At 43.2% G+C, this 10,901-nt stretch overlaps 1 protein-coding gene across 1 annotated transcript; it reads right to left on the reverse strand.

Annotated features, from left to right (window-relative positions):
- Window positions 1-9,441: 9,441 nt before the first annotated feature.
- On the reverse strand, window positions 9,442-10,422 carry LOC121816444 (zinc finger protein 253-like). Its single transcript, XM_042231415.1, has one exon. The coding sequence runs from the start codon at window positions 10,420-10,422 to the stop codon at window positions 9,442-9,444; it is 981 nt and encodes a 326-aa protein (XP_042087349.1).
- Between the last annotated feature and the right edge of the window lie 479 nt (window positions 10,423-10,901).

Here is a 10,901-nt window from a genome sequence, read left to right on the forward strand (position 1 = left end):
AATGGGTGAATTTAACTCAGATGACCATTATATCTACTACTGTGGGCAAGTAGATAGAAGAAATGGAGTAGCCATCATGGTCAACAAAAGAGTCCAAAATGCAGTACTTGGATGCAATCTCAAAATGACAGAATGATCTCTGTTCATTTCCAAGGCAAACCACTCAATATCACAATAATCCAAGTCTATGCCCCGACCAGTAATGCTGAAGAAGCTGAAGTTGAATAGTTATATGAAGACCTACAAGACCTTCTAGAACTAACACCCCAAAAAGATGTCCTTTTCATTATAGGGCACTGGAATGCAAAAGTAGGAAGTCAAGAAACACCTGGAGTAATAGGCAAATTTGGCCTTGGAGTACAGAATGAAGCAGGGCAAAGCCTAACAGAGTTCTGCCAAGAGAACACACCGGTCATAGCAAACCCCCTCTTCCAACAACACAAGAGAAGTCTCTACACATGGACATCACCAGGTGGTCAACACTGAAATCAGATTGATTATATTATTTGAGCCAAAGATGGAGAAGCTCTCTACAGTTGGCAAAAACAAGACCGGGAGCTGACTGTGGCTCAGATCATGAACTCCTTATTGCCAAATTCAGACTTAAATTGAAGAAAGTGGGGAAAACCACTATACCATTCAGGTATGACCTAAATCAAATCCCTTATAACTATAGAGTGGAAGTGAGAAATAGATTTAAGGGACTAGATCTGATAGACAGAGTGCCTGATGAACTATGGACAGAGGTTTGTGACATTGTACAGGAGACAGGAATCAAGATCATCCTCAAGAAAAAAAAATGCAACAAAGCAAAACGGCTATCTGAGGAGGCTTTACAAATAGTTGTGAAAAGAAGGGAAGTGAAAAGCAAAAGAGAAAAGAAAAGATATGCCCATTTGAATGCAGAGTTCCAAGGAGCAGGAAGAGATAAGAAAGCCTTCCTCAGAGATCAATGCAAAGAAATAGAGGAAAACAATAGAATGGGAAAGACTAGAGATCTCTTCAAGAAAATTAGAGATACCAAGGGAATATTTCACGCAAAGATGGGCTGAAAAAAGGACAGAAATGGTCTGGACCTAACAGAAGCAGAAGATATTAAGAAGAGGTGGCATGACCCAGATAACCATGATGGTGTGATCGCTCACCTAGAGCCAGATATCCTGGAATGTGAAGCAAGTGGGCCTTAGGAAGCATCAGTACGAACAAAGCTAGTGGAGGTGATGGAATTCCAGTTGAGCTATTTCAAATCCTGAAAGATGATGCTGTGAAAGTGCTGCACTCAATATGCCAGCAAATTTGGAAAACAGCAGTGGCCACAGGACTGGAAAAGGTCAGTTTTCATTCCAATCCCAAAGAAAGGCAATGCCAAAGAGTGCTCAAACTACTGCACAATTGCACTCATCTCACATGCTAGTAAAGTAATGCTTAAAATTCTCTAAGCCAGGCTTCAGCAATACGTGAACTATGAACTTCCTGATGTTCAAGCTGGATTTAGAAAAGGCAGAGGAATCAGAGATCAAATTGCCAACATCTGCTGGATCATGGAAAAAGCGAGAGTTCCAGAAAAACATCTATTTCTGCTTTATTGACTATGCCAAAGCCTTTGACTGTGTGGATCACAATCAACTGTGGAAAATTCTTCAAGAGATGGGAATACCAGACCACCTGACCTGCCTCTTGAGAAACCTGTATGCAGGTCAGGAAGCAACAGTTAGAACTGGACATGGAACAGCAGACTGGTTCCAAATAGGAAAAGGAGTACGTCAAGGCTGTATATTGTCACCCTGTTTATTTAACTTCTATGCAGAGTACATCATGAGAAACGCTGGACTGGAAGAAGCACAAGCTGGAATCAAGATTGCTGGAAGAAATATCAATAACCTCAGATATGCAGATGATGCCATCCTATGGCAGAAAGTGAAGAACTACAGAGCCTCTTGATGAAAGTGAAAGAGGAGAGTGAAAAGTTGGCTTAAAGCTCAACATTCAGAAAACTAAAATCATGGCATCTGGTTCCATCACTTCATGGCAAATAGATGGGGAAACTGGAAACAGTTGCTGACTTTATTTTCTGAGATCCAAATCATTGCGGATGGTGATTGCAGCCATGAAATTAAAAGATGCTTACTCCTTGGAAGGAAAGTTACGACCAACCTAGATAGCATATTAAGAAGCAGAGACATGTCGTCAACAAATGTCCATCTAGTCAAGGTTATGGTTTTTCCAGTAGTCATGTATGGTTGTGAGAGTTGGACTATAAAGAAAGCTGAGTGCCAAAGAATTGATGCTTTTGAACTGTGGTGTTGGAGAAGACTCTTGAGAGTACCTACTCAAAGAGATCCAACCATTCCATCCTAAAGGAGATCAGTCCTGGGTGTTCATTGGTAGGACTGATGTTGAAGCTGAAACTCCAGTATTTTGGCCACCTGATGTGAAGAGCTGACTCATTTCAAATGAGTCTGATGCTGGGAAAGATTGAGGGCAGGAGGAGAAGGGACGACAGAGGAGGAGATGGTTGGATGGCATCACTGACTCAATGGACATGGGTTTGTGTGGACTGCGGAAGTTGGTGATGGACAGGGAGGCCTGGCATGCTGCTTTCATGGGGTCGCAAAGAGTAGGACACGACTGAGCAACTGAACTGAACTGATACTGTTTTAAGTTTTAGTTTTTAAGGAACGTCCATCCTGCTATCTTTAGTGATTGTAGCAGTTTACATTCACATGAACACTGTGCGATGGTTCCCTTTTTCCACACCCTCTGTAGGCTTTTTTCATAGCTCAGTCAATAAAGAATCTGTCTGTAATGCAGGAGACCCAGGTTCGATCCCTGGGTCAGGAAGATCCCCTGGAGGAGGAAATGGCAACCCACTCCAGTATTGTTGCCTGGAGAATCCCATGGACAGAGGAGACTGGTGGCTACAGTCCACGGGGTCACAAGGGTAGGACACAACTTAGTGACTGAACCACCACCACCACTCGGCATTTCTGATACTATTTGCAGGCCCTTTGACAGTGGTCATTCTGACTGATGTGGGATGTGCTATTATTGTAGTTTTGATTTGCAATTACCTAATAATTAGTGATGTGGAGCATCTTTGATGTACCTAGTGGCCACCTAAATGTCTGGAGAAATGAGGTGTTCTGCCCATTTTGGATTGTGCAGTTTGTTTGATATTAAGTTTTTGATATTATAGTCACTGTTTCCCAGGGGTTGCAAAGTTCAGGCTATAAATATCCTGATCTAGAGTACTTCCAGAACCATGAAATAATCTGTGTAAAACTGTCACGATGGACACACGTTGCTATACATTAGCCCAGACTCATAGTGTGCAAACACTTCCTAAGTGACACTAGTCATAAGAAAAAAAAAAAAATCCACCCGCCAGGGCAGGAGTGGAGAAGGCAATGGCACCCCATTCCAGTACTCTTGCCTGGAAAATCCCATGGATGCAGGAGCCTGGTAGGCTGCAGTCCATGGGGTCACTAAGACTTGGACACGACTGTGTGACTTCACTTTGAATTTTCACTTTCATGCATTGGAGAAGGAAATGGCAACTCACTACAGTATTCCTGCCTAGAGAATCCCAGGGATGGGGGAGCCTGGTGGGCTGCCATCTATGGGGTCGCACAGAGTTGGACACAACTGAAGCGACTTAGCAGCAGCAGCAGCAGTGCAGGAGATGCAAGACGGGCAGGTTCCATCGGTAGGTTAGGAAGATACCCTGTACAAAGAAATGATACCCATTCCAATGTTCTTGTCTGGAAAACTGCATGGGCAGAGGAGCCTGGCAGGCCACAGTCCATGGGGTCGCAAAGAGTTGGACATGACTGAGCGACTTCACTTTCAATTTCAAATACACATTTATGGTTCATGTCCAGAGGCTTTGGTCCCTTCCCAACATACATTTTAATCCATCCTCCATGCCTGCCTAGGGTTTATTTTCAAAGAAAGCTGTGATGTAAACACCTTCGTAAAATCATGCCTCCCCGTCTCTGAAGATGGAGTCAAAACGCAAATCATTTTCGGAATGCCTGTGGCCCTAGGGGTCTTCCCATTTGGCTCAGTGGTGAAGAATCCGTCTGCCAATGTAGAAGATCCAGGAGACGTGGGTTCGATCCCTGGGTCAGGAAGATCCCCTGAAGAAGGGAATGACAACCCACGCCAGTATTCGTGCCTGGGAAATCCCAAGGGCAGAGGAGCCTGGAGGGCTATAGTCCACCGGGTCGCAAAAGAGTGGGACACGACTGAGCTACTGAGCATGGAAGCACGTGGCCCCAGGGAGGGGAGGGGGAGACAGGACCCAAGGACTCAGGGTAACTTTGGGAAGATCTGGGAGAGCAGAGCCTCATACCCCATCAAGGGCATCATGTGACTTTGTGGACCACTCGCCTCCCGCCTCCCCTTCCCTAAGCGGCTGCAGGCCACGGAGGGCCTCCCCCAGGAGGAGCCCTTCCCCGGGGCATCAGGCGTCCGGAGCCGGTGTTTTCAGAGGTTCGAGCCCCGCGCCCTCACCGGCTCAGGGCTCCCAGGTGTGCTGTGTGGGATGGCTCCAGCTCAGTGCCACGGAAGACAGATGCTACAGGAGCAGTGCCAGCACCCACCGGGGGCTTGCTCAACGTGTCGTTTCACGGGTTCCCCTCAAACTGGCAATTTCATATCTTCTTCGACTGGGGAGGGTTTGTATCCACTATAAAGCTGCAGAAAAAAAAAACTTTAGGCAAGCGGTTCTCGTCTGGGGTTCCAGGAGGATCCTCCTCGCAAACTCTGGCCCCTGGCCCTGGAGGAGCATCAGCGCCGCTTGTCTTCCTGCTCCAGGCGAGGCCGGGCTGAACACGGGGCTTCGGGGCGTCTGTGAGAGCTCAGAGCCAGCTTCAGGCCGGGAGGGGCGGCGGGGTCTGCTGTTCTGGGGTCGGGAGGGGACGTCAGTGCCGCTCACCTGTCCCGTGTTGGCAGAATCCAGGGAGAGAACACGTGTGGACAGCAAAGGAGAACTTGACGTGCGTCTGCGGGAGGAGCTGATCGTCCTGAGACGAAGGGCAGGAGAGCTGGGCCCTCCCAGCTTTTCAAGCTCCTTCTGCCTGTGGGCGTGTTGCGAGCAGGCGAAGACGCTGCGCTGATGCCTTGGAAGGGGTTCTCTCACGATGCTGAGGTGATCCTTCCCATGACCTTGAGGAGAAAACGACCCAGGGCAGGAGGAAAAGAGGAGGAAATGGCAGCTCCTCAGGTAAATGGCCTGTTCTGGGTCATAGGCTATGTCTGCTTTTCCTCCTGAAATGCCCTGGATTAACAGTTTACAAACCTTTCATTCTCTATGTCTGATGTTGACTATTGACGTGGTTTTCAACTGCTAAATTTTTTCCCCTTTATTCTGATGATGGTCAAGATCAGAGCTTTCAAATGTTTCTCCCTCACATCCCAGAATCTCTTCTCAGGTATCTGTCTTCATCAAGGCTCCTTGTAGAACACGAAGTATTCTCACGGAGAACTAATGACTTTCCTTGTGGCTAAGAATCCCCCTGCCAGTGCAGGGGACGCGGGTTCCATCCCTGGCCTGGGAAGATCCCACGGGCCCGCAGAGCAGCTAAGCCTGTGCGCCACAACTAGAGAAAAGCCCGCACAGCAACAAAGACCCAGTGCAGCCAGAAATAAATAAATGAATAATTAAAAATAGAAGGGCCTGGGATTTAGGAAGACTGCTGGTTACCAGGGCTGCTGGGGAAGACCTATGAGGAATTTACATTTGCTTATGAATTTTCAGGCTGTTATCTAGTGCATGTGCTTATGAGGATAACTGGTGTCAAAGCAAGGCACCCGTGGGCTACCAGTCTACACAAATGATGCCAAGGCAGCAATATCATGGAGCAGTGAAGGTAACTCTCATCAATACTCCTATGCAATCCATACAGTAATCAGCATAATGTCCCAGTAGTTAAAAATGAGGAAATGACACACTGAAAAATATGATCTCAAGTTATTTGAGGGTTATGGCCAGTAGAAAAAGGGAATTACTATGAGATGTCATTCTATGTGCATGCTAAGTTGTTTCAGTTGTGTGTGACTCTTTGCAACCCCATGGAGTGCAGCCATCCCGGCTCCTCTGTCCATGGGATTCTCTACAGAACAATACTGCAGTGGATTGCCCTGCCCTCCTCCAGGGGATCTTCTGTACTCAGGGATCAAACCAGCATCTCTTATGTCTCCTGCATTGGCAGGCAGATTCTTTACCACTAACGCTATCTGGGAAGCCCCATGAGATATCATCCTACTGTGTTATTACAGATACTTTATATTCACCATCTGTCAATCAGTTCAGTTCAGTTGTTCAGTCATGTCTGACTCTTTGTTACCCCATGGACTGCAGCACGCCAGACTTCCCTGTCCATCACCAACTCCTGGAGCTTACTCAGACTCATGTCCATTGAGTCGGTGATGCCATCCAACCATCTCATCCTCTTTCTTCTGCTTCTGCTCCTGCCTTCAGTCTTTCCTAGTACCAGGGTCTTTTCAAATAAGTTGGTTCTTCGCATTACGTGGCCAAAGTATTGGAGTTTAAGCTTCAGCATCAGTCCTTCCAATGAATATTCAGGACTGATTTCTTTTAGGATGGACTGGTTGGATCTTCTTGCAGTCCAAGGGACTCTCAAGAGTCTTCTCCAACACCACAGTTCAAAAACATCAATTCTTCGGCACTCAGCTTTTGTTATAGTCCAACTCTCACATTCATACATGACTACTGAAAAAAATATAACTGACTAGACAGACCTTCTTTGGCAAAGTAATGTCTCTGCTTTTTAATATGCTGTCTAGGTTGGTCATAGCTTTTCTTCCAAGGAGCAAGGGTCTTTTAATTTCATGGCTAGTCACCATCTGCAGTGATTTTGGAGCCCCCCAAAAATAAAGTCTCTCACTGTTTCCATTGTTTTCCCATCTATTTGCCAAGAAGTAATGGGACTGGCATCACTGACTCGATGGACATGATCTGAGTGAACTCCAGGAGTTGGTGATGGACAGGGAGGCCTGGCATGCTGTGATCCATGGGGTCACAAAGAGTTGGACATGACTGAGCGACTGAACTGAATTGAACTGACTAAATGGGACCAGATGTCATGATCTTAGTTTTCTGAATATTGAGTTTTAAGCCAACTTTTTCATTCTCCTCTTCCACTTTCATCAAGAGGCTCTTTAGTTCTTCTTCACTTTCTGCCATAAGGGTGGTGTCATCCGCACATCTGAGGTTATTGATTTCTCCCAGCAATCTTGATTCCAGCTTGTGTTTCATCCAGATGCTTTGGAAGCATCACTACGAACAAAGCTAGTGGAGGTGATGGAATTCCAGCTGAACTATTTCAAATCCTAAAAGATGATGCTATTAAAGTGATGCACTCATTATGTCAGCAAATTTGGAAAACTCAGCAGTGGCCACAGGACTGGAAAAAGTCAGTTTTCATTCCAATCCCGAAGAAAGGCAATGCCAAAGGATGTTCAAACTACCACACAATTACACTCAACTCACACGCTAGCAAAGTAATGCTTAGAATTTTCCAAACCAGGCTTCAATAGTACGTGAACCGTGTACTTCCAGATTTTCAAGCTGAATTTAGAAAAGGCAGAAGAACCAGAGATCAAATTGCCCAAATCTGCTGGATCATCAAAGAAGCGAAAGAGTTCCAGAAAAACATCTACTTCTGCTTTATTGACTATGCCAAAGCCTTTGACTGTGTGGATCACAACAAACTGTGGAAACTTTTTTAAAGAGATGAGATTACCAGATCATCTTAGAAATCTACCTCCTGAGAGGTACCTCCTGAGAAATCTGTATACAGGTCAAGAAGCAGCAGTTAAAACTGGACATGGAACAACAGACTGGTTCCAATTTGGAAAAGGAATACATCAAGGCTGTATATTGTCACCCTGCTAATTTAACTTATATGCAGAATACATCATGCAAAATGCCAGGCTGGATATTCACCATCAGTTATTGACAACTTAAAAAACCTGGGAGATGATGATGTTGGTATTAATCTTTACGTTGGTGGTGGAATACATGTGTATGTGCTTAGTCGTGTCTGACTCTGCAACCATGGACTGTAGCCCATAATACTCCTCTGTCCATGGGATTCTCCAGGCAAAAATACTGGAGCTGGTTGCCATTTCCTTCTCCAGGGGATCTTTCTGACCCAGGGATGGAACCCACACCTTCTGTGACCCCCTGCATTGGCAGGCAGATTCTTTACCATTGAACCACCTGAGAAGCCTGTACCAATGAGAACACTTCATCAATAATGCATGAAGTTTAATATATTAAAAGCCATTCCATTTTATTAACTAACATATGGGAAGTTTACACATAAGCTAAATGAAATGAATTTTAAAACTTTCCAAAGTTTATGATCTTTGATCAAAATACAGATTACAAGTATTCAGAAACATTCTTGTTCTTCTGATATACTGATCAGAGAAATAAGATATTTATGGTTTACAGAGAGCAATTACTTAGTAAACAAAGATGTAGATTAATTAAATAACCCTTCAGGGAAACATTACATATACTTTTCTTAGGTGTAAGATTTCCTGATTGCTACCATGTCAAGTAAAATTTATGACTTCTAGTTATTGCTGTTATACATGGGGATTTCAGTGAACTGCCATCTTTATATCCATAAAGAACCATAGGCACCACTATTTAAAATTTAGAATGACCCTCTGTCTTACTTTAATACAAAGAATTATTTTGTGAACACTTGCCTAATGGTGACATAGTCATATTTTAAACAATGACAATCATCACCTCCATTTAGACTTTCATTGTACATTTCAAGGTCCTTGATATTCCATAGAAAGGTAGATAAAACTATTTCTACCTAATGGAGAAGGGCTTCACTTAACTTTGAGGCAGGAAAGGTCAAGAATATTAGTTAAAAAAGAAAATTAGCTCACATACACACTAGAAACAAAGGTTTGGCATGTAGTATTTTGAGACTTAAATTATATTAAATTTCACTTTCACATAATGTCAATATAAATAAGGATACAATGATAATTTTACTGTCAAACATCTCTCACCTTGATCCTATGATCCGCAGTAACAAATAATTTTTCTAAGTGTTTTAACTTTGGATTATTTTCTATAATATCCTGATTTTAAGTAATACCTGAAAAGGCTCAATGACTGAATGCTATCTATTATGAATTCTCTGTATTTATTTAGACCTGAGTTTTTAAATTCATTTCGTACATTTCTTACAGCATTCAACGTCCTTCCCAGTATGAACTCTCTGTTGTTTCCTGATGTGTATGCTTAGGACAAACCTCTTTCATCACTGATTACATTTGTAGGGTCTCTCTCCAGCACATGCTCTCTGATGCTGAGTGAGGTGATGGCTCGCTCCAAGGCTTTGTCACATTATTTATATTTGTAAGACTATTTGGTGCTATGAATTATTTTATGATGAGTAAGGTTTGAGTAGCAATTAAAAGCTTTGTCATATTCTTCATATGTGTATGGTTTCTCCCAGTATGAATTCGCCTATGTTTATTAAGGTTTGAAGTCTGATTAAAGGCTTTGCCACATTCTGTACATTTATGAGGCTTCTCTCCTGTATGAATTAGCTGATGTTGAGTAACATGTGAACGCCTGGTAAAGGCTTTGCCACATTCTGTACAGTTGTATAGTTTCTCCCCAGTATGACTTCTTTGATGCTGAGTAAGTCTTGAGCAACTGATAAAAGTTTTGCCACACTCTTTACACTTGTGTGGTTTCTCTCCAGTATGGATTCGTTGATGTTGAGTAAGTGCCGTACTTTGGTTAAAGGCTTTCCCACAATTCTGACATTTATATGGTTTTTCCCCAGTATGGATTCGCCTATGTCGATTAAGGTCTGAACTGCGAGTAAAGGCTTTGCCACATTCTGTACACTTGCAAGTCTTCTCTGCAGTATGAACTGTGAGATGTTGAGTAAGATTGGAGGGCTTGCTAAAGGTTTTGCCACATTCTGTGCATTGGTTAGGTTTCCCTCCTGTGTGGGTTTTCCTGTGTCTGTTTAGATTTGATAATTGAGGAAAGACTTTCCCACATTTATTCCACTTGCAGTGTCCCTCCTTAGTATGAATACTCAGATATTGAGTAAGTTGTGATGACTGGTTAGAAACTTGACCGCATTTACTAAATCTGTAGTTATTTTCTTCATTATGGTCGTTCCTATCTGCAATAAGATTTGAGCTTTGATAAAAGACATTTCTACATTCATCCCTTTCATCATGGTTCTCTGAACATTGAGTTCTCTGATGATTCATGAGACCATCTTGGTCAAAGAGATTCCCAGGTTCAAGGCATGGGTAGATTGTGGCTCCATCATAAATACTGTTGTAATAACTGAAGATGGAGCTCTCGCTTAAGGCCTCACTCGTTGGATTACACATGGAAGGTTGTTCTGCATTATCTGTACTATGACACCCATTGAATGAAGGTGGCTGGATAAAGACTGTCTCAGTATTACCGACATAACAGATATTGGAATAGGGAGAAAATGTTTGTTGGTGGAAAAGTAATGAGCCCTCGTGAAAGGATCTCTCAAATTGATCATAGTGAGATTTTCCTCTTTCACTTTCAAATCCCTGACTTTCAGATATGTATGACTGAGTGTTTAACTCAAACCTATGTTCATACTGGCTTGAGTGATTATTTGTAGCATAAACTAGATGACTTTCCACGTTTTTCAAATTTCACATCAGAGAATATGTGTGTTTTTTTAAAGTCATGTGGGTCCTTGCTTAAAAAAAACATATTTTTCTGCCAGACTTACTGACTTCAAATAGAATTTTTACTAGTTTGACACACATCCTCAATTTCTTTTGGCAATCATATTTTCATCATGAATAACTGTCCCGATGTGGTTACA

Source organism: Ovis aries, chromosome 14 (assembly GCF_016772045.2).
Source record: "Ovis aries strain OAR_USU_Benz2616 breed Rambouillet chromosome 14, ARS-UI_Ramb_v3.0, whole genome shotgun sequence".
NCBI classification, from domain to species: domain Eukaryota; kingdom Metazoa; phylum Chordata; class Mammalia; order Artiodactyla; family Bovidae; genus Ovis; species Ovis aries.